At 34.9% G+C, this 25,532-nt stretch overlaps 1 protein-coding gene across 1 annotated transcript; it reads right to left on the bottom strand.

Moving 5' to 3' along the window:
* Positions 1-1,621: 1,621 nt before the first annotated feature.
* On the bottom strand, positions 1,622-20,709 carry otol1b (otolin 1b). The gene is made up of 5 exons (XM_039750878.1): positions 20,586-20,709; positions 9,257-9,604; positions 8,289-8,378; positions 5,493-5,564; positions 1,622-2,514 (listed from the first exon to the last, which is right to left on the bottom strand). Exons 1-5 carry the CDS (start codon positions 20,707-20,709, stop codon positions 1,622-1,624), a joined length of 1,527 nt encoding a protein of 508 aa, XP_039606812.1.
* Between the last annotated feature and the right edge of the window lie 4,823 nt (positions 20,710-25,532).

Here is a 25,532-nt window from a genome sequence, read left to right as displayed (position 1 = left end):
ACAAATATAGTGTTACAACTAGTAGATTGTACAAGTGTTAAGCTGTGATAAACTAACCATTGTGCGTACGCTTGTAAAAAGGCATGAAAAAAGTACTTTAAACCTTTTAGTCAACAAGACCCTTGGAAATTATCAGTTGTCCGATTTCAGCTGATGCAACACTTGCTAATTCTTGCATATTTAGCCATCAGAGAGAATTTAGAAGCACTTCTTCAACATCTAAATCAGGCTTGCCACCTTCAAAAGATATCCCAACATATATAAGCATTTAAATTGGTCTAAAAGAAAAGTGACAGTGTAATCCCTTGCACTTTAAATGAACACCTTAGGTGTATTAAGAAGGCTTAACTTGTCCTCCAGTTAAAAGAGCCTTAGGAAACAAAAGTGTCATTTGTGGACTCTTGCACAATAAAACATAGTTCAACAGTAATCAAGAGTGTCATCATCCACCTTGGGCCAATGGCTATAAAATATGGAGAATGTTCAGCTGAAAATTGTATTAATTTAAATTGGATTAACCAACCTATAAAGCAGGTATGGAGGACACATAGAGTAAATCATTATTATTAATACATAGCCTGTCTAATTGGACTTTTCAGAGACTATGTGAATAGAATCACTTTGTAGGAAGACCTGATAGGTCCAGGTCTTTCATTCCACAAGGCTCTCTGTTGTCACTTGGCCTTTTTCATAAAGCCATCTGACTATAAATACCTGTGCTTATTTGAGGTGATCTCAATCATTCTGGGTGCTTGTCACCTTATCATAACGTATCAAAAAATGTTTTAAATGTCTTCTTACATTGCAGCTTATCATAACTAACATCCATCTGAAAAACATTATTCTTACATTGCAGCTTATCATAACTAACATCCATCTGAAAAACATTATTCTTACATTGCAGCTTATCATAACTAACATCCATCTGAAAACAATTATTATCCATAGCACACTGGGAGCTTGATGCTTGTAAATGAATATCAGTTTGATGGATCAGGTTTGCGGGTGGAATCTATTACCTCTTTAGTATTTGTGCAATTACTATTATTTGAGCAGGCTACGTCTGAATGTTTGGAATATGTATTGGAATTTTTTTTTTTAAATTGCTGCAGTATATGTTATTAAATCACTGAGATAGTTTTGTCTGGCAAACATCCAGCATATGCTCAGTAATGTCATCTATATATTCCAAATTCTTTAGATTTGAAACAGCCAAACTGCAAAAAATTACCAGAAACAAGCATGAAGTTTTCAAGTGATAAATAAATATTGGCAAATTCTAAACCCATTAAAATATTCAGTCTGAAAAAAAAAATCAATACAATTTTTTGAAATTACTGCTTAATTTTATTTAAATGCCATCTAACATTTTAAAAGTGCATAGCAGCATATAAGACAATTAACAGGAAGAAAACTTTGATTAATTCAATTGAATGAAACAAGAAAAATCCAAATAAAGAAATATTTCAATAATTAAGTCTTAATAAACCCACAGAACACATTATAAGATGAGGATGCTGCAATAATAAAGTATAGTTCATATCTTGTTAAAGTTTTTGTTTTATAGCTCTCAAGTCACTTCTTTATACAATAATCAGCATTAAAAAGATAAAAACACACTTTAATCTGGATACAATAAAAATCCCGAAAAAGTACTGTCATCTTCACTGCTGGCATATATGCCATTCCAGTCACGTAATGTTTCCAGCCACACTTGATCCCCTGAGATTAGTTTCACCAGAATCAAATTTGACGCCTGGTCAATATCTTGACCGTACAATGAATCCCTGGTTCGCAGCTTTCTTATACCACTGACCACAAGAGCCACTCTCAAGGGACGGTTTCTTACAGTCACATGGTAGGTAAAAAGGTACACCCCAGGAATGCTGCAATTAAATTTACCATTGTTTACATCATAATCATTCTCCCCATTGTAGAAGATCTTATCAAACTTCACAGGGAAACCAGGTGGAGGGAAGGACTTGCTGGGAGAGAGGCCGACACTAAAACTAGAGCGTTTGATCACCACATTCTCCCCCCTGGCACCTTTAAAACCTCTAGGCCCTCGATCACCTTTCATTCCAGGAGGCCCTCTATCTCCCTTTGGTCCATTGTTCCCTCTAGCTCCCGGGGGACCTGGTAACCCAGCCATCCCTGGGTCTCCTTTATCACCTTTTGGCCCAGGGTCTCCAGCTTCTCCATCAAGCCCATTTGCACCATTGGCCCCATCCATCCCTGGATCCCCCTTGTCTCCTTTTTCACCTTTCATCCCATCATCACCTTGATCTCCACGATCCCCTTTGTCACCCGAAATGCCACACTCACCCTTCTCTCCATCCTCTCCTTTCTCCCCCTTTTCACCCTTTTCCCCACTAAGCCCCATTATGCCTGCCGGGCCCTCTTCACCCTTGTCTCCTTTTGTGCCATTTTCACATATTTCTCCTTTCTCTCCTTTTTCACCTTTGAACCCTGGAAAACCAATATTTCCTTTGTCTCCTTTGGATCCATTTTCACCTGTGAAAATTCAAGAGCAGAAAAAAATGTTATCTAGGAAGTATTATTGAGTGTTCTATAAAAACTGAAGTGGTAATTAGGTATAATATTTAATTGTGCAAAGTATAGTTCTGTTTTATCAAAAGTTGCAGAAAATAAAAATTTCAGAGATTCTATAAATAAGTTCTTTAATTAATCTTTGTATAAATTGTCTATCACTGCGTTCATCCATCAGTCACCTTAACTAGTCTGTCTTTTTCTAAGCTGCCAAGCCAATGTTCATTTTTTGCATTTTTAATAAGCTTTTGTCAATATTAATTATATAATTATTTTCATTATTATTTAATTTTCTGGGCAATATTAAAGCTTAGGGTGAACTAGACTGTGGTGGGCTGGCACCCTGCCCGGGATTTGTTTCCTGTCTTACGCCCTGTGTTGGCTGGGATTGGCTCCAGCAGACCCCCGTGACCCTGTAGTTAGGATATAGCGGGTTGGATGATGGATGGATTAATGGATGGGTGAACTAGACATTCTATGAATGATGTGTGTGGCTGCTGATATTCTACATGTACATCAGCCAACTCTAGGCTTTTATAAAAACTGACTTTCATATTACCTCATCTACTATTGTGATGGCCATAATGCAATTCATTGCTCAGCAGATCACTACTTCACTTCAAATAAATTTATATTTAAAATTTAAATTTAAATTACTTCATCTTATTTTCCTATAGCACTCTTCTCAAGTTCTCAAGTCAAATGCAAATACACATTTTACAAATCACTAACTGCAATGAGTACACAGATATGTTTAAACAAACAGAAAAACATTAACATTAAAGATTAAAAATAATGGAGCTCATCTGTCCATGAATTAATTGCTATGGTCAGTTGACAACAGAGAAGAGGAAAACAAAAACTTCACTAAGCAACATGCCTGGAGAAAATAAACCTCTATGAGGTCCATGGTCGGTTATAACATTTCAGCCATTATTGTCTGATGCAGAAGTATGCCCCACATGAGGAGGAGATCTCCAGCTTCTTAGACACATATATACATCAATTTATTCACACTTGAGACACTGAATTCTCAGCAGATCAACCATAGGTTGATGGAATCCCAGTTATTACAGAAAGTGTAGTCTTTTGAGACCAATGTAGAACAGTTTAATATAAAACAGTTATATAAACATAACGTTGAACATAAAACTTAGACTTCTAAGAGTGAACTCTAACAGTTTATTCTACATGGTTAATTATGTTATATACTGTGCAGCCAACCATTGCATACCTTTCAACATATTGCACATGCATCTATCTACTAGATATTATTATTCACAGCATCATAGAATATAATCAAGGTACTTGACATTTGGTAATGAAGTGGGTGTAACAGAGAATATAAATATTCAACTGCATGTCTGACCCTCAAGATGTCATCCGGTACTATTTTGGAGGGTGACAACAACATCTTTGGGATGTATTCCTGACTTCTTACCTTCTAGTTAAAATAAAGAAAACCCAGGCTCAGTTGGTTATATGACTCACCCATGAACCAAACAATTTTGATATATGCTTAAAACTAACCAACGGGAAGACGATGTAGCTCTGGTATGGGCCATTGAGTGGTTACAACAAACATGTGAAGTTAATGACTGGCCATATAAAAGGGATAATGCAATAAAACCTTAGAGAACTTTAGCTGATGAAGAGGTGGAAATTCCCAGTTACTGTTCTTTGTGTGATGGATTATAATGATAGATGTTTTGGGACACTTAAAACAGAAGCAAGCTAATAGTCTTTGGGATAGAATTGTTGACTAAATTACAATTTTTTTATATAACTGTTGTAGTTAGTGTACATTTTTGTACATGCTTTTTTATTTTTAATTACTCAAAGTTATTGTCTGCTTTTTTATTTTTATTTTTTTTTATTTTTCATTTTTATTACTATTTAATTTAATATTGTTTTTTTGTATCAGTATACTGCTGCTGGATTATGTGAATTTCCCCTTGGGATTAATAAAGTATCTATCTATCTATCTATCTATCTATCTATCTATCTATCTATCTATCTAACTACATGTTAAGATGGCAAATGTAGGTAAAGTGTATATAGGTACTACCACCAGGGGGCAGCATTTCCCCCATGCCTAGTACGTGGCCCAGATAGATATCACACAGTGATGGCTTTTAGGCATAGTGGAAAAGATAACACAATACCCCTGTTTAATGTTTGGGGACAGATGACTCTACATTGTCTTGGATGGGGAAGTCACTGGAGACTCTTACAATTATTGACCCCTTCATCAGATACAGATGGGGTCTGTAGGGTTTATAAGTAGTCAAGGAGTATAGTGACACCAGCATCCATTAGAACCATTATTTGGACCAACAAAGTGAACTCCACTGTCGTGGTCCTGATATATATATGGAGCTACTCTGAATGTATTACTGATTCTGTGCAGAATAGCGACCACCCTGATAGAAGCTACTTAAGTGTAGAGTTTTTATTGACACAAAAATTTGACTAGTAGAATAAAATGTTGTCAGAAATTTAAATTTTTGGGAGGCCAGAAGGAGTGTTCGGTATGGTACAGTGGTATGAAAATAGAACTTCCAACCCAAACTTCAATGATGGGCAAGGGTTCAAGACCAAATGATAGACCAAACGAGTTTTCAGGGTTTATTATTCACCCGTATTAATTTTTGCACTTTGTTTTTGCCCCAAAATTCAAAAAGTGTGTTTTAGGTTATAAACAATATATATTTGTCCCTGTCCATGCAAACCATATTCTGTAACCCACATAAGGCATACCACATCTAGTGCTTCTTGAGTTTAAAGTAAATACCTACTAAGTTGAGCTGGTTCTGTTTTAAAGTTTGCACGAAAAAAAATAAATGTAAAGCTTTTCTTAAAACAACTTTTACAATTGCTGAGCGCTTTGAGTAGTGAGAAAAATGCTATATAAATGCAAGGAATTATGAATGTTCTTGTACCTTTTTCGCCATGTTTGCCTGGTAGGCCTGGAACCCCAATGATTCCATCATCTCCTTTATCACCTTTGTCACCTGTTAATAAAAAAATACAACAGTATGAGAAATGAATTGTGGCTTTATTGGAGAGATAAAATGACTAGCTATCTAGCCCATATCCTAAAAAAATGCTTTATATTTTTATCGTAAACTGGTTCAACCTTGGATCCCTCATATCATTATAGGTACGTCCAAAATGGGGTCATTAGGTAACCAGAAGATCATATTCAAGAAAGGAGGCAGGGACGGAGCTTACATTTATTAATTTCCAAAGAGCACAGAAGCTAAAAACCTTTGGAGAAAGAGTGGTGAAGAAAATAGCATTTTCCCACTACGGAAAAACAGTTTGACTCTTAATCGGGTAAACAATTGTACAAATAAAATGTTGCCCTTCTGTGATGGACATGTTAGCTGGGAGGTGGGTTAAAATGCGGTCAGTCCTTTGTTGTAGTAAGCATCAAAGGTGGCTGTTGGTGGTTTTGCTTGTTTACCACATAACAACTGCTTAAAATGACTCCTGGCACAACATCTAAAAACACCTTTGATACGTTACCTCTCTCTAGCCACACTCTTTAATTATGCAGCACTCATCTATGGAAGGATGGACATATTTAAGTAAGGAAACCCTTTCTGTGAGGCTTTAACACAATGATCTTTTCTATCTTTAAACTCTGCTCTGTTTTGAATTTTTACAATTGCGTCCAGAGCTAGTGCTCAAATTCTGTTTTAGTGTATACCTTATTTTGTTGTTGCCATGTGTACCTGATCTTCGACTACTTTGATGATACACTTCTCTTTGTGCAATGCAACGATTTTTTTTTAAACAGAAGCCTCAGTTACTGCTGAAGCCTTCATCACTTAGCAGGAATTATACTTCACATATATATTATGGTATCTCCATACTTTTGAGAGGTTCCACATGACACTGGGCAGAGATAGTCATGAGAACATCTTAAGTACACCAAGTCCAGTCAAGGACTTTAATCTGTATGTGCAGGCATAATAGTAACATGTCTACTGAGTTAAATAGCATTACGTGACACTTACAAGCCAATAATCTCCTACCATGCCCCTTGTCTTTCTTAATCTTCAAATCATCTTTGTGTATATTACAAATACCTGCCTTTGCTTCCGGTTTATGAGCTAAACAGCTGAATAAACAGTTCTATATAATCACATAACTATCTGTTTCCTCGTTTCTGTATAAAAACTGTAACAGGTTTTCTGGAATTAACACCCAACTGAATGATTTCAGAATTGTATCACTGTTGATACAATAGAGTATGTATTTTATCAGGTGTATTTATTAATTTATGCAGTATTTTATACATTACACCATTTACTTAAATCTCGAAGAGTCGAAAGTATTCAGTGACCCAATCTTGGAAAATTACCTTTTCTTTACCACAAAATGTGTAATATATTTTACTCTGTAAAAGAGATTGTATGAGATTAAAAAAAAAGCAGTGATTGTTATTTTAGTTACCTATCGATTACATTGTGCACTAGACCCATTTAGAGATACTAATATGGAATATTAAAGTTGTCTTTGGATAGAGAGTCATGATAATATGCATTTTTGTAACATCCTCATATATTTAAAACTGATAATGCCTTCTACACCTCGGTACACATTTTTTGCAATCCTTTCTCTGGCCCCAACGCAGGGTCTGTTAGTAGCTGCCCCTTAAAAGCAGGCAATTAGAGTAAGAGCTTTAGGAGCTTGCGGTACTGTAACTATTAGTCACTTACTATTATTAACACAAACCAAGCCCTTTTGAAGTTCTTCTAATACAGTACTAAGAGATTAATAGATGCACTGAGAATAGCTTGTTGTGTTATCGTTAATGCTTTCTCTTATTTCAATGAAATAAAGTGTTTGCTATGGTCTAAGTTAACAGATTAACATATGCAGTTCCTATTCTAAATCGCTCATGGATCCATTGCAGTTATCCATATAAAATGTTCAAGTTCTGTTTATTCAATACCAGCAGAGCATCTTACAGCTTAGTGGTCAAAGAGTCTGGCACATTTCTTGAGTTTTAACTTTTGTCTGAGGGTTATACTGGTTTATCATTTGTGTGAAAATGAAACACATACAGACAGCAAAAAAATCAACACAAAAGAATAACTTTACATTGTGTCCTCTTGGTTCAGCTAGTTTAGTGAGACACGAGCAATACAGCCATGTGCATCTGTATTGTCAGGCTTCATTAGTGGTCAGCTTGCGTTTAAGATTGTCTGTTTCATTACACTTCTCTGATTGCATACAGCAAATCTACTCTTTTATTCAACTGCCAGGTAAAACCCTTTGGAGGCATTTATTTTAAAACTGATTTCTTTATATTTCCAGAAGTGTTGTAATCAAATTATTCTCAACAGAAAGGCCACATACATATAAAATAAAAGGAAGATTTAAAACATTGTACATCTGAAATTAATCAAGATGACTCCCTATGTGGCAAGACAGTTTCCTTGCATGTAAATGGTAATTTGTTCATGAAATATACATTTATACAAATTAAGCAAAGGCAGGATAATCACTCTGCTCAGTGGGCCACTAGTAGTCTTTGAACCAGCAGCTCCTTAGTCACTAGATCACATTGCCTGAAGGTAGCGATGGAGCCAAAGACTTTTTACATGAATAATAATAGTATGTCTCTTTTTAAAAAGGAGACTCTGAAATAAGGATTTCATTTTATTATGTTGCATGCAATTACAGACCATTATGAAACAGCAGATATAATAAATGGGGTTAACCTTTGTCTCCTTGATGCCCCTTTAACCCAGTAATTCCTGCTGGTCCTGGCAAACCTCTTATTCCCGGCTCTCCCTTTTCTCCTCTGGCACCTGAAAATTAAGTAGAGATAATAATAAAATTACTTCAGATTATGTCATTATCTATCTGGAGGTAAAAGCTCATATTATAGGGAGTGAATAGCATCATTCTCAGAAATACTGCAGAATATCATAAACAGGTAGCAGAAGCATTTTCTGAGCTCTGCATGCACTAATTCTCGGCTCATTTCAGATTTAATGGTTGCATGTTTCTTTCTACACACACAATACAAACACTCAAAATATATAGCAAACCATTGTTTGATTGTGCATGGAACATTTTCCTGACTGAATTGTCGTTTCTATAGTATACAATAAATACAGAAATAAACAGCAAATTTTTAAAACACATATATTTTGAATTTTGACTGTATATTATTTTTAATTGGGGTCATCTCCCAAAACATTAGGTAAGACATCAATTCCATATAGATTACAATAATCATGGCTATACACTAGGAAATGAATGATGGAAATCAAAAAATAACATGTTTATGTGTTTTCACACTTATTGTAAAGTTGTAAGACTTATTTTATTTCATTGCTTATTCATACCAAGCAGTTTAATTTGCACGCTAATAAGTCTTGTTTCCATAATATTATTGTCAGTATTGTTTTTTAAGGCTTGTCTCAAGCTAGTTCATCAGATCACTTGTCAGAGTTTCAACATTATTCAATCTGCTAAAAGACACAGTTACAGTGCAATAAATCTCATTTTTCAGAGAGGGCGTTATAATGTTCTATCACTATGTCTGCCATGCTGCATTTAATCAAAAGCTACATGGAATGATGGCTGACACTAAATGTAAAACCTCAAAATTACAATTTTGTAGAAAGAATCTGGCAGCAGTTTTTATTTCGCTAAGTAAAAAAAGCAATTGGTCATCTACCTGGAAGTCCTCGGTCACCCTTCTGCCCTTTTGGACCTTGCTCTGGTGGACAGCATTCGCAGAAATTAAAGAAGCACTCATTATAGTCCAAAGTAAAGTTTTCATGCTCGCCGTTTGCAGATGGGGTGGTCATTGTCCTAAAAGCATGCAGGATTTCATTTGGAAAAGTGGTTCTGTCCGTTAGAACTGAGGAAGACGTTTCAATGCTATCAGTTGTTTCATCGGTAACTGTGCTCGAGAATGTGGTTGTGGTCTGATGGATCTCTTGAAAAGGCTTCTTAGTGAAAGGGTACTTTGGAAACTGGGTGGTCTTGGCAGATATATGAGCAATAATAATAACAGCAATAAAAAATATGCCTTGAAATGAAAAAATTCCCATTTTTGTACCTGAAAGAAAAGAAAACTTGTAACTGATAGTATATTATGCTATAAACGTAAATGCTTTACACATGCAGAATACACAAATTCATATAAGCACACAACTGTAAAATATTCACTTCACACTTTTGCAGCTTTTTAATTCAATGATGATTTTATTTCCACCTATAGTAAATGTAAAAAGTGAATGGTAGTGAAATGGTAATGAAAAGACACTGTTATTATTTTTATTATGCATAAATAATAAGAAAATGCACTTTCAGACTGTAACATGACATTCCATTTTAAATATCTTTGGAAAGAAATTATTGATACTATTTACCACCTTTATTGCATTACAAGTTTCAGGCACCAGTACTGTATAACAAAATCTCCATTTCCTGTATTCTAAGCAAAGTCTCCTAAACTTAGCCACTTCTATTATAAATACTATTTTCAATATTTTTAAGTTTTATTGAGCATGTGTCTTTGCTGATACCAACTTAATTAAGCCAACTAAATTAAAAAATGAAATACATAAAATACAGTAAAGCAATATTAAGCTGTTAAGTGAACTTCATAAAAATGGCTGAAATACCTGCTTTATATAATTTATATAATTAACATTAAAGTAAAAAAAAAAGTCTATGCATACTTTTTAGATAACCAACAGCAATCATTATGTACAATGTGTTTTTTGGAGCATAAAATATTTTATAGATGAATCTATGTTAAAATTAGTCTTAAAAAGAAGGCCTCTGGGCTACTCACCTTAAAATTTCATATCATAATGGAAATAAATCAGTCGATTAATTTCAAACCAATTGACAGAAGTTTTGCTAAAAACTAAGACATTTTAAAAGACATGTTTGAAAACTACATAGTTATTTAAAACCCGGATAATTATACATGAATTACATCGTGCACTAGACCCATTTAGAGATACTAATATGGAATATTAAAGCTGTCTTTGGATTGTGAGTCATGATAATATGCATTTTGACATGTATTTAAAACTGATAAAGCCTTCTACACCTCGGTACACATTTCCTGCAATAATTCACTTTCTACAAACTGAGAAAGCTTTTACTAAGGCTCAGTTTGTCTAAAATTAGTGGTTTACTACTGATGTAAATTAAATGCAATCATTATAAATAATGTTTTTGATAAAAAGTGCATTTTGGTCTTGTTAATGCCCTTGTCTTTTGTACACACTGCTATTTTACCATTCAATACAATGTTAACTTAAAAAATAAAACATGGCAGAATCTGAAATCACCTCTCTCAACTCTCACTCACACATACACATATGTATATGTATTTAGTTTATAGCATTTCTTCTGTATGTGATGTATATGCATAAACAATTCACATTTCTATGCAAATATTGAAATGCATATAAGTTTTTAATATTACAGGAGAAAACCTTTTTATTTCACAACTTATATAACAAGTATTAGATAGATAGGACAAGAACTAAATACTGTTTTACCGTTTCACATTAAGAAATCCACTTTAATCATCAATGATTAAGTCTCAACATATATAATAATGTAATATTTTAAAATAACTAATGCCTGTCATAAATACTGCACTATCACTTTCTATCCATTTTCAATCATATAGAGGTAAGGAGTTAATACATTTGACACCTACCTTGTTAAAGATCTCCTGATCATTTATGTCATTACTTGATGGCACTTTGAACAAAGTAACATCATCTTCATTGACACACATTTGTAACTGTATTGCTTTAATTCTTTATGAGTTGGCCAATAGGAAGGAAGCAAACATTTGGAGTTGGATGATTGGATGATTTTTCTAAATTTTCCTGCATGTACTGAAACTCAAGAAAATGCAAATGTTTGTGGACATGTAATTTTTTTAAATGGAATGTCCTTTTCTGTGGCTTTCTCTTGCTTTAACTTTGTGACATTAGATATCCCACTCTCACATGTTCATTTGCGAAACACTTGGCAGCAAGAAGTAGCAACCTGGACATGTGATACTTAATTAATTCTACCATGGTACAAATCAAAGTTAGCCCTCCCTACAATCCTTCAGAGTTAGCTGGGTGTATTGTTTAATTAAAATTCATGTGCTGTTGTTCAGTCTTATGCCTAAGTGGTATTTAAATGTACTGTACTGTATATTATGCTTTGTACTCAGTATTAAACATATTTTTCTTCATTTATTCATCTTTAAATGTTGTGATTTAACACTGAAATAAAGTTTACTAGTTGAAAAATATATTTTAAATTCTTCACACAATATTAGAAATTGATTAACAAAAGGAAAAATGTATGAAGCAGGAAAACCTGTCTCATTTCATTAAAAACAAGGGGAAAAAAAACCTTTTAGCAGAACAATGATCAATGATCCAAGGTAATAGTGAATGTCAGTGGCCAAAGTGAGTCCTGTTTGAGAATCAGTGACAAAAAAATGTCCTTAGCATATATCATAACAACAGCATTTAAACAACTCAAAGCAAGCTTCCATTCTAAATAAACCTTGGCACTACAACTAGGAAATGATGTGGTAGCAGGCTACCATTTTTTAAAGGTTCCTAAAAACACATGGAAACTTTTGTTTTCACTATACTGTATATGTGAAAATAATGTTGATGAGATTGACTTCAATGAAGTTGCAGCAATATGACGATCACTGATCCGGATTCAGTCCATGTCATTACTCAAAGCGATAACACTGAATTTAGCTTTTTCATATAAGACTTCAGTTTTTGTGGAAAATGGAATAATTGGTTGACTGATCAGCACATAAAGTAAAAGGCTCCTATTCTAGTTGGGGCTGATGACAGCATCCCATGCTTCTTAAAAGTTGTGGCTCAAGAGAAGAACTCATCCAGCTAAACATCAAAGAATAATATCTAAATATTATACATAACAAGTATGCAGCTATTTTCTGTTTACATTAAATGTAACTGATGTACAAGTAATGCCTCCTGTAGGAATTTTGCTTATAATGGAAAAAACCTGGAAGTGGGCTGTGTCCTTTATCAACCATGATGTTGCTTTTAATGTGATCATCCGTATCAAACTCTTTATTAAAATGGCAGACAAGGGTCTCAATAAGTGTCTGAAGGTTAGGATATTGGATTATATTTCACACAGGAAGTAGGTGGTGGAGGAGAAGAATATCACTTTTACTGTAAGCCTATCCCCCTGAGTATGGGTAAAAGGGATGCATCATATCATTACATCTATGCTTAGTCTATACTACTTACTGCATTTTATATTGAGATGCAGTCAGAATTATTAAGTTGACTAATGACAGCACGTTTGTTGGGCTGATAAGTTGTGTTTTCTTGGATAATGATTTGATGTCTTTATGTTGTACATTTATATTGTTCCTTAATTTATGCGAGTTTCACTAAATTAAATTAATTGTAATTGATGGGCTGCTGCCAATAAAGTAAAATATCAGTGATATTTTAAGACAAATTAAAATAATCTGCCACAAAAAATGAATGCCAACCATTCACAAACATGTAAAGGTGGAAGAGTTTTTATCTAGACACACCTAAAGGAATATTGAACATTAAAGGTTCCTCCATCAGATATTTAACAGACAAATCAGAAAAATGTTATTTGCTGCATATTGCTTTTTTTATTTAACTTTAAAATATTCACTGACATGTACAGGTTGTTTAAGCATACTATTTTGAACAAAAACATTAATAATTTTTAAATCATTAATATTTTCATATTTCAAGTGTATTTTTGTAGATATTTCTATATAGTATATATATGTTTTAAAAAGGGATTCCCAGGGGTAAAGGCTCTAGCATACTGAAGCAGGGCAGCAGACAGTCAAAAGGGAAAACCTTCATGCTACCAGTCTTCATATCAGTGTGGAAAGGCAAGGGTCACTACTGTCTACTGGACCCCATACTCAGAAATCCGGCACTGGAAAGAAAACCTCCAGCAGCACCAGAATAAGACAGCCAGTAATGTCATAGGAGAAAACAGAAAAGATCCTATTAGAGAGGCAACACACCAAAAGCAGTCGTCTACTAACAAAACTAAAACTATGATTTTTTTTCCCCCTGGTGTACAAATTAAATGCAGAGGGCAAAGTCCCTATAGATCAAACACATTACTTTCTTTTTTTTATAGTTCTTTCATGAGGAGCGGCATCTTCACCTAAGCACGTCAGTAAACAGTTCTATCAAAGAATATGGATCTCCCAAGTGAATTTAAAGTAATGGCACCTGCGACAACTCACATTAGCATGTGGATGGCATATACAGTACATGGTTCCTGCAGCATGGCAATGTATCATCTGCTCCATGGCATCTGAAATGCATCATCAACAGAAAACATCACAAGTACCAAAACAGAAACAAAACAAAGGAAAGACGCCAAGAAAGTGCTCAAAACAAAGCAAACTATGTCAAAAATGGCATAGACAGCAACACACAAGTTTATCCGCTATGATCTTGAAATACACCTGGTTATACTTATGGAAAGGTTCATACTGCATTCTTCAGTGAAATCACTGCTCAAGCTCTAATAATACTGTCAAAGTTTGTGAATGATTTGGTTCATCAGGCCCAGGATGATATTACAGTATATCATTCAAAATTTGTGAATAATACTAAATAAAGTAATAATAATAATAATAATAAAGAGTATCACACCAACAAACCATGATCTTGGTGATTGCAAGACGAAGCAAAAAGCACACATGCTAGTCCCTATCACAATGGATAAAGCAAAAATAAAATCTGAGATCTGGGAAGACCTACACGTCAGACTTAAATCCTTCTGAGATACTATAGGATAAGCTGAAATTAAAAGTTCATATTCAAAAGCACACAAAAAACATTGATCTGAAGCAGCCCTGCAAGAAAGAGTATGTAGACTCAACTATAGCTACAGAAAATAAGTGGCTGCAGGTTTTGCTAGTGAAAGTGTCAGTTATTTCTGGGAACAGGCATTGAATGCGCACAGCATCCTATAATCTTCCTATAATAAGTTGTTAAAACAGGTGTTCATTTCTTTCTTCTTCTTCACTTGGATTTTTGCTATCTAATATCAAGTTTAGGTTGAAGATCAAATAATATTCTTGTAAAAATGTACAAAACATTAGAGGCCAAATAGTTGTTCATAGCATTGTATGTACAATTTGTTTATTGTTATTTTGTTCTTCTCTGCTGCTGGATACCTTTGCCTTTTATATTTTCTTTTCTGTGAATTATGTGTTCATTTATCTGTTAAATAGCATACACCTCATAGAGTATCTATCTATCTATCTATCTATCAGCAGTATGAATTTAATTTTTTTTTTTTATATTTTAAACTTTTTTTTATTGTACAATGATAATGTTTTCAAACAATTCACAGCCATTACTTTATACAGCTACAACTACAACTACAGTACATAATACAACTGTCCATATAATTTTTTTTTCAGATAGAGCAAAGGCAGGTTAAGTAATTGGCTTGTGGTCACATAAAAGGTCCAAGGCAATTAAGCCTGTATCCTAGAAGTTAAAAAGGCAATTCCTTATCCATTATGTCACACTACTTGCCTTAATTAAAATCCATTTAATTTGTTGAATCCAGGACTCATAACTGACTCTCTGTGAGGAATCTTGCTATCTCTCCTTTACATTTTGGTCCTTCAGATGAAGATTATTTTCCAGTTATCAATGAACCGCCAGTATAAAACTGGGTACATTCACAATCCTTCATACCAGACCAATTTAAAGTCATTACTCTAAGGAGGAAAACCCATGACAACTGTCAGAATTTACCAACCACCATGTAAATAATTAATAGGTGGAGATTGCACCCTGTTCCAGAAGCGTTATTTGTCTGCATGATTTTACATTTAGTGGCACACTGGGGAACACTATTGGGTCCAAAGTAACAGTCTTGATTCCAGCACCCGGGTGCAGCCTGCATATTTACTTCATCTGTGCCCGAGTTTTTCTCTTAACTACTGGCCTGGTAAGTATAAGTGTTCCATGTAACTGATTCATCTTCTGGCTCAAGTTAGTTCCTATGTTGTACCCAATGCTATTGGCACCCTATAACCATGAACTAAACTGAAATGGTTTAAAACTGGATGGGTGGATCTCTTTATATTATAATTTATGCTAACCGTTCAGCAGTGCTACATATTTAACTTTTTTCTTTCAAATATCTCAAAATAATATCCAAGCCTCTTAGTCTCTTGTCTTGTAATCCAAGTAAAACTTAGGATAATGAATCATGTTTTAAAAAGACACTTGCTAAAAAACACCATCTATTAAAATAAGCTGAACAAAAAACAATCCCCAAGCTTACTTCCTTTTTATCTGCACTCACTTGCTCATCCTGTGATGGGAAAGTAAAATCACTTTTTAAGACTTTTTGAACTTCAAGGTTTGCTATTATAAATCTATTTGATTTTGTTATTTGCACCCGTATTCTCCTCATTTTTTAAGAAAGGATGAATTAAGATAACAGGTGCATTTGATCAGGCTGTTGGATGTCTTCCAGTGCTGCATTCTCCGAGTGAGCTGAGAAATGAGATTAGCTGTATTATCTGAGACACTTTATCTCAGTGCCCTGTTGTCAGTCCTCTCCGAGTACCTAATATTGGTATTCTCCCTAAGGTAAACAGGTGAGCTGCCAGCACTAATATTACCTTTACAGATGTAAACAGACATTTCTAAAGCTACCAAGAGAAAGAAATCCATTTTTATTATTGTTACGGATTTCTCCAAACTAAGATACAATCTCAGTGTTTATTATTCTATTTATTAATTTTTCCTCCTACTTTAAACAGTGTTGAGATCCACATGAAGATATTTAAAAATCAAATCAATCCTCTAAACAGATCAAAGATTATATTTTAACAGCTGCTGAAAATTGGAGTGTGTCCTAGCTGTCTGACTTCATTAATATGCATTCATCTAAATCTCAGAAAGCAGTTACATCTGATAAAAATGAAACAAGAAAAATCTCATTGCATGCTTTGCAATGCTAAAGGCACTAAATGCTACTCCTCTAGAGCAAGAGCCATGTTATAAATGTCAAACAGTCAAATGTGGTCTGTAAGATCCTTAGACAATACAGAAGGAAGAAGCTTTAACCGCAAAGAGCCCATTGTTATCTAAATTTGATACCCAGGGGCCGGTTTGTTATTTTAATTCAAATTAGGGACACGAGAAAAACAGAAATTGTATCCTTGTGGTTTATTTGATTAAAACTCAAATGCCATTTCCAAAGTTCACTCGAGAGAAAGATTTAATAAAGTAATTGTTTCTCGTGGCAAAGTGAGAATGCCAGGGCAACAAAACATGCATAGTTCTCTTTTTCTTTTTAAAGTCTGGTAGCCTGTCGTTCCCAGAGATTTTAAATTCTCACATTAGCCCCTGTCTTCACATAAAAAGGGGCCTCCCTGGAGCGAGGGCTATCTCTCTTTTTAGGCCACTTTGTATGGAGGAAACATATAATGTAGCTCCTAGTAAATGTGATTCAACATAAACCTTCAGGAAAAACTTTCTGTGGCAAGCTGAATCCTCAGGCACAGAACGTGAGTGCCTTGAAATGCAATGGTCTCAGAAGCTTTTTAATAAAAAGCTATTACTCATTAAAATCAACAGTAGGTGATCAACTGAACAAGAAACTTGAACAAATTAGCTGTTCTAATATAATACATGAACTGTGTAATCTCCTTTCATTTACTTTATAAACTTTGATAGGTTCCAGTCATTGGAGTTATTTCAAATGGACATCATTCGCTACTCTGCATAGAGCATTTGTCAAAGGGATTGTGCAGGTGACCCCTCACGTTGACTCCAGGCATTGCTTCCACCTTACTTTCGGTAGTCTTCAAATGTAGGTCATCATCATTATGCTCCACGAAAATTACATGATCGTGCTCTATGGAAATTCTTTGAATAGCTCAAGCATATAATCTTCTATGTAAATTGCTTTCAAAAAGGTGGAGTATTTCTTAATGCATTCAGGCCTATTATGTATGAAAAAAAGCAAAATGATGCTATTTCAAGAAAGATCTAAGATCATCAGTTGCAGAAAGATGCTGTGAGAATATAGTAATAAGTCTAAGAAGTGTGTTTTGTTCTGTTTTGAACATTATTATGGTGTGCATACTCAAATGAGTCTTTTTATTTCAAATACACATCCTTCTTCTCTGAGTGAAAGCTGTCAAGCCTGGAACAGCCTTATATGCAGAATAATTATTGCTTTGTTCAAACACTTTAATATTAATCGGTACAGCTGTGGTTAGTCTTGCTCCACTGACAGACTGAGATCGTTTCTCCCCCACACTATGCGACTCTTCAATTCCACACGGGGGAGTAAATGCTAACATTATTAGCGGGATTATTATTATTATTATTATTATTATTAGTCTGTTTTTACATGCATTTTTATTACTCTTTAATTTAATGTTTTTTGTATCAGTATGCTGCTGGATTATGTGAATTTCCCCTTGGGATTAATAAAGTATCTATCTATCTATCTATCTATCTATCTATCTATCTATCTATCTATCTATCTATCTATCTATCAATCAATCAATCAACATTTATTTATATAGCACATATTCATACAAAAAAATGTAGCTCAAAGTGCTTTACAAAATGAATAGAGAAATAGAAGACACAATAAAAGATAAACATAAGTCAACATTAATTAACATAGAATAAGAGTATCTATCTATATATCTATCTATCAATCTATCTATCTATCTAGTCCTGGAATGACTGGTCGGGAAGCAAGTTTCAGAGATCGACTGCAGTTGTGTATCTAGGATGCATAGAGTAAACAATGAAGCCTCAGTGATTGACCCTCTACAGTGGTGTGAAAAACTATTTGCCCCCTTCCTGATTTCTTATTCTTTTGCATGTTTGTCACACAAAATGTTTCTGATCATCAAACACATTTAACCATTAGTCAAATATAACACAAGTAAACACAAAATGCAGTTTTTAAATGATGGTTTTTATTATTTAGGGAGAAAAAATCCAAACCTACATGGCCCTGTGTGAAAAGTAATTGCCCCTTGTTAAAAATAACCTAACTGTGGTGTATCACACCTGAGTTCAATTTCCGTAGCCACCCCCAGGCCTGATTACTGCCACACCTGTTTCAATCAAGAAATCACTTAAATAGGAGCTGCCTGACACAGAGAAGTAGACCAAAAGCACCTCAAAAGCTAGACATCATGCCAAGATCCAAAGAAATTCAGGAACAAATGAGAACAGAAGTAATTGAGATCTATCAGTCTGGTAAAGGTTATAAAGCCATTTCTAAAGCTTTGGGACTCCAGCGAACCACAGTGAGAGCCATTATCCACAAATGGAAAAACATGGAACAGTGGTGAACCTCCCCAGGAGTGGCCGGCCGACCAAAATTACCCCAAGAGCGCAGACACGACTGATCCGAGAGGTCACAAAAGACCCGAGGACAACGTCTAAAGAACTGCAGGCCTCACTTGCCTCAATTAAGGTCAGTGTTCATGACTCCACCATAAGAAAGAGACTGGGCAAAAACGGCCTGCATGGTAGATTTCCAAGAAGCAAACCACTGTTAAGCAAAAAGAACATTAGGGCTCGTCTCACTTTTGCTAAGAAACATCTCAATGATTGCCAAGACTTTTGGGAAAATACCTTGTGGACTGATGAGACAAAAGTTGAACTTTTTGGAAGGCAAATGTCCCGTTACATCTGGCGTAAAAGGAACACAGCATTTCAGAAAAAGAACATCATACCAACAGTAAAATATGGTGGTGGTAGTGTGATGGTCTGGGGTTGTTTTGCTGCTTCAGGACCTGGAAGGCTTGCTGTGATAGATGGAACCATGAATTCTACTGTCTACCAAAAAATCCTGAAGGAGAATGTCTGGCCATCTGTTCGTCAACTCAAGCTGAAGCGATCTTGGGTGCTGCAACAGGACAATGACCCAAAACACACAAGCAAATCCACCTCTGAATGGCTGAAGAAAAACATCTATCTATCTATCCTAAAATACCCACACCATATCACAGCAACCATTTAGGTATGCTATGTATTTTTGGTGTATGCAACACATGTACTTGTCTGGGATATTTTTCTTATCTTAGTCAGCCACTGTTATTGCTATAAAAAGACAGTTAACTTGTAATCACTTTGACTGATCGGGTTTGGTTGCTTAATAATGAAATGTAACCAGTTCTTAGGCAATGTGATTGATGCTTTTGTACAAACAGTGCACAAAATCTAAATACAAGTAAGAAAATGTATGCATGGTATAACAATCATTTGCGTTTGGAGACTTGGTTAACTGGTTAGAAAGTTGGAACATCTTTACATTTTCTAATCACTTCATTAAAGAGTTTGTTATCACAATTTTATTACATATTTTTGCAACAGTGACTCATTTTGAAAAATAATCAATATTAGAATGTAACTGCATGAAATAGTAGCGTACGTAAAATGTTTTTTAAAATATATTTTTACAATAATTTATTTTATTATAACCCAAAATCAATTTTTACAGACAACTTCAACTTTTAAAATATCATGTGGCTGAAGTTGCTTTTATTGACAGCAGCTTTCAACTCAAGTAATGAAAAAAAAATGTCCTATTTTTAGTTATGGTTAGATGTGAAAGGACCGTGGCTAATTTGAGTTCAAATTTCTTAAACGTAATATTTTTCAAAGTACCCAATGTACATTTTAAATTTTTGCTGAAGTCTTAGGCTAAAATTGTTGGCTGCATCCAAACATGACAGATCATTCTGGCACTTTGTCGGTTAATTACAGTGTCAGAAAATTATTGAATCATTATAATCTTCAGATAATGTTGCTGTGAATTTGGTTTTGGTGTTAACAGATAAACAGAGTACACATTTAGTCACCATAGAATAAAGTGTCACTGAGTCATCTTTTCTACATAAGTTAAGTTGCTTTTTCTTTTTTCACTTTTATGGAAATAACCATCATTTCGCTTACCTGCTTCATTTTCAAGGAACATGAAAACTGAGCTGCTGTGACTGAGGTTCATGCAAGACAGTGAGCAGGATGGGGCAGAGGCAAAAACCAGACAGTTGGCATATAACAAGACCTCCCTCTGCATTCATATAGAAAAGGAAGTACTTACCTTGTATGCTATTGAATGAATAAACAGTATCATTAGTACTGCACTGACTAAAGGATACCATTATTAGCAAACTGAATAAATAAATACACAGGTATCATTATACCTTTGTTGTATCATAACACTTGGCCTTACAACCCCAATTCCATCTGACCCTGCCCTACCCTGTGTCCCAACTCCTGTAGGGAGGTGCTCTTTCTTCACCAAACGCAACTGTCAGGGTTGTACTGCTTAGACATTAGGATCAGCTGTTGAATGAGCAAAACAAGAAACAATATATATACAGTATATATATATATATATATATATATATATATATATATATATATATATATATATATATATATATATATATAGTGAAAGTAACCATATTTAAGGGAAAACTGAAAGAGTAAACAAATTCATAGTTGAAGTTGCACAGAATGTTTCTGTGTTTTAAGACAGCCAGGTTTGCAAATTTCATGCTTTTCATTGGGAGGAACTGAAACTTCAAAAGAATGTACAGTGTGTTTTATGTGAGATGTATATTAAAAAATGAACTATTCCAACAATATTCCTTAAAGAATTACTCTGCCAGTTTTCAACAAAATCAATCCACTAGGAGTTGAGTTAGGACAAAATGGCAGGGCTATCACAGTAGGTGCCTTTCACATTATATGTGAACTGACCAAACAGCATTTAATAAAATAACTTGGTGACAACCTGACTAAGTCATTATCAGGTAATGTGCATAAATACCTAATTATGTAAAAATCAGGTAATTATACCCTTGTAATTTACAGTGGCTACAAAGTACAAGTAACTGAAATTTAAGAGAGATTTTGTGCAAAATACAACGGGGTAATAGTAGGACTCTTGCCATTTAAGGCACTGTAAAAGTAACTAGATTCAATGAACTGATTATCACCGGGTTCTAAGATGCAACAAAAATCCAACCTGTCAAGGAAATGAGCTTATTCTATAATTCCTTAAGTTTCGTTCAGATTTAAATACAAGGTTTCATTAGGATGATGTCTGTAAACATGTATAACCTTTGGTTTTACAATAGTGTTGATAAGTAAAAGTAAAACTAAATTGTCTTATCCTTTCACCATCATTATAGTTTTTAAGACTTCCGCCTCTAAGGCTGAAAAACGTATAAAGGCTCTAGGTGGAGTATAGTAATAGTGTATAACAGGCTGCTCTCAAACACCCATTCCCTGCCCTGTCACTTCAAACTTCCACTCAGTATTTATTCTCAATCATTCCCTCATACAGATATTGAAAACCAGAATAGAGAACACTAAGGCCAGCATGAGCTTGACTGTGTTTATGTTTCTGTAATGGCAACTTGACCCCAACAGTCAGAGAACATTATCCTTCATTAGTTTTAAAAATGGATCAAACCTATTTTTTATTTGCTATCTGATGACTTTTGTCTGTGTGAAATGTCATTGTCAGCCCTGATCTTCCATGATCAATACTTAGATGCCCCACTAACATGCTTGCTTGCTCTCCTGTGATATTCAAAAGTCTAGTAAACTCACCCTGGGTTCATCACATTTTATAAAGCAAACCTCGAAGCTGACAGGCATTTCTCTTCAGAATGCAGCCTAGCACGTCAGCATGTGCCCTTTCTAGCACGTTATGCTCATTTAAAAAAAATGGCTGCAAAGCAATGGGAATTGAAATGAGCTACTGCATTTCAAACTGAAACCATTCTGAAAATATTGGTAACAGAAATATAAGTGTGTTATCCAGTTGCCCAGAAAAATCAATGGCTCTGTGGGTATTGGCAGCCTTTCTATATCACACACCAATAAGGCGGTTCAGGTCTGCTTCACACCAGTTAATAATGATTTATTGAATGACTTGCAGCTGTGTTCTGATGGAACCCGCAACCCCTGGGTGTGCAGTAGGAGACTGTAAAAAGATTAGAGCACAGATTTACACAGTGGAACTCATGCCGTGCTTATTTAAACGAAGAGAAAGGGCTCCAAATCACAGCTCTAAGTCAAAACCGACGATCTTGACATTGGAACTACATCTGGGGAATAACTGCAAGAATGAACTCATTGCAAGTGCAATATTGAACAATGATTTTGTGAGTTTAGTCTCTGAAAAGTTCAGCCTAATTCAGGGAAACACAAGATAAATAATGGAATAGCGAAAAAACTGACTAGAAGTTTTAAGCAACCTGTGTGCCTACAATTAATGGATGAGTGACCCTAGTGGACATCATTTGTCACTACACCATTGTGCTTTTCACAGTACTGTATAACACACTTACAACACTGGACAAACCGTGAAACACAAAATAAATAATCAGAACATAGTCAAACACATTCAAACCTATTTCTTTTTTCTGCCTAAACATGCATACTAACAGCACTTAAACCTGACCTTCCATTCAATAGTTTAGGACTCAAACAGCCTATGAAAATGGCCACATCCTCTCTAATATCGCCTTCTTCATTAATCTACAGTGGCCCTGATAGACTCTTGAGTATCCTTGATGAGATTTCCTCTCTTCAACACTGACGCAACAACAGCCAAATGTTACTCTAACCCAATACAATTATATATGGTGCTGGGAATTGTTAGGTTAGAAAAATGAATGATTGAATGTAGTTATGCTTTTATGTGATCTGGGTTGCACAGTGGTTAGTGTCGCTCCATTACATCTTCTGAGTTCCTAATGTGAATGAAGTCTGGGCACTTCTTCTGTTCTCCCTGTAGTATGTGGATGTGTGTGTAGGTGTGTGGGTGCTTGTTTTCCTCTGGGTTTTCAAGTAATTTTGGCACAGCCCAACAACCATGCAAGTTACCCTAACTATGTTATGCAACTCTAAATTGTCTCCAAGTGAGCGAGTTTGGGTGTAGGGGTTGGATGTGTCCTATAATAAACTGGTGCCTCCTCCATTTTTGTTTCTAATTTGTGTACAATTCTTTCCAGATAGACACTGGAGCTCTGAAGTGGATAACCAGAAAATGGATAAATAGATGAAAGCAATATTCAAAGTCCTCAGATACATTTTATGATGATCAATGCTCCCCTTCTTGCTTGCATTATTCATAAATACCTGATTTATTTATTTGAATTTACAAGAACGGCCTTGTCAAGAGTCACACAATTCCATATAGTAAAATGCATTCTAAGTTGATCAAAAATTCATTTATCCATTTTCTGATCCTGTTTAATCCAATTTTCGGAGCACAGATTGCATTTAGCACAAGTTATTAGACTGGAGCTAAACCAACACAGGGTATCAGTCCATTAAGAACATATACAAACTATAATACATAATAATTAACATATAGAACATAAAAACATCTTAGCAATCACATTGGTGTTGTAGTCTTAAATATTTATGTCAATTATAGATATCAAATCTAGATTTTTTTAAACATTTTTAATGGGCTTTAATGGAATGATGAGTAGCACTGTGGTGTTCATATGTGACAGCCCTTGAACTCCTGTTATTCCTCACTGAGTTCCCTTCTGTATTGAGTTGATAAGATTTTCTTTCCAAGACTCCATTTTCCATTTACAGTTTACACATAGAATGACTAGGGACTCCAAATTCATCATATTGTATAGTGAACTGCCTCCACTTACCAGACAGGATTCTGGGACAGGTTCTTTCTCCCTAAAAACACAATGCATGCTTAATAAATGCATAGATGAGTGATGCTCTTTTGAACTCTGTATTTCTGTTATAATGCTTCACTATACATTTCTGTACTTAAAAATATTTTTTTAGATCATCTCATGTCAAACACCAAAAAGCAATATAGTTGGACATGAAAGTGGTTATTGATAAAGGAACACCTACCCTTAGCAACAAAGCAGTCCTCAGGCTGGCAATTCAAAATATTCTGTGAAATGAAAGCTGTATCTTTTAAATAGGTTTAGTTCAGACTACAGATGCTTAACAATAAGTGATATGTGAGCAAAATTAACATTATGAGTGATACTGTCCTACAACAACCAACCTTCAGCAAGGATTTATGGCTTTATGTTGATAGAGCCTTCCCACTTTTGAGGCATTGTGCAGAAGTAATTAAAATCCAAAAAAGAAATGTTATGTTTAAGTGCAAAAATGTAGCTAGGCCAAATCTGACAGCTTGATGGCATAGAGAAGAACTATTTTTCCACATTTGGTGGGCTGTATTGACTACGTAACTTGCTGAACAGTCTCTGATATATCATGTGCAGTTGCTTATGGGTATAATGGCCATACATGAATATCCAGTAAAGAGAGTAGAAATAATCTTAGGAAAAAATGAAAATCTTATGAAAAGTGTTTAGAGCATTTCTGAAATTATGTGGCAAATGCCAAAAAACTAAATAACCTAGCAAGGAATAAATTTAAAGAACTTTAATGCAGAAGTTGGAAGTGAGAACACTGGCAGACAGCAATGGGTATTTTTTTCAAGATGGCGAATTATTCATGGACCCTGAAGTCAATTGGTGGACGGATGTCCATCCTGTTATTTTTCTGTCTCTGATTTTGTTGTGTCTGTCAACAATAAGAAATAGAGTTCAGCAACAACACCTTTAAATGGCTAAGCGAATTAATCACTGGGACATAATAACAGTCCTTTATTTTTAAAGACTGGTGGAAATGAATACAATTGCTGATAATTTGGTGAAATAATAGTAAGAATTGATGGACCACTGCAGAGTTCTGGAAGGATGAAACCCAGGTAGGTACATAAGGTTAAACACAACAAATGTCTGTGATGTTGAGAGACATGGAATCGGAAGACAGGCAGTGACTTAGAACCATAGTGTTCTAGCAATGACTGTGAACTCACCT

Source organism: Polypterus senegalus, chromosome 1, assembly GCF_016835505.1.
Source record: "Polypterus senegalus isolate Bchr_013 chromosome 1, ASM1683550v1, whole genome shotgun sequence".
Taxonomy (NCBI): Eukaryota; Metazoa; Chordata; class Cladistia; order Polypteriformes; family Polypteridae; genus Polypterus; species Polypterus senegalus.
Note: the sequence above shows the minus strand (reverse complement) of the source record. Positions and strands in the feature narration are given on the sequence as shown.

Coding starts and splice junctions, on each gene's coding strand:
- otol1b (XM_039750878.1), bottom strand. CDS start 20,709: ATGCAGAGGGAGGTCTTGTTATATGCCAACTGTCTGGTTTTTGCCTCT. Junction 5,565..8,288: donor GGGGCATCAAGGAGACAAAG/GTTAACCCCATT, acceptor TTTTATTAACAG/GTGACAAAGGTGATAAAGGA. Junction 2,515..5,492: donor AGGCAAACATGGCGAAAAAG/GTACAAGAACAT, acceptor GAATTTTCACAG/GTGAAAATGGATCCAAAGGA.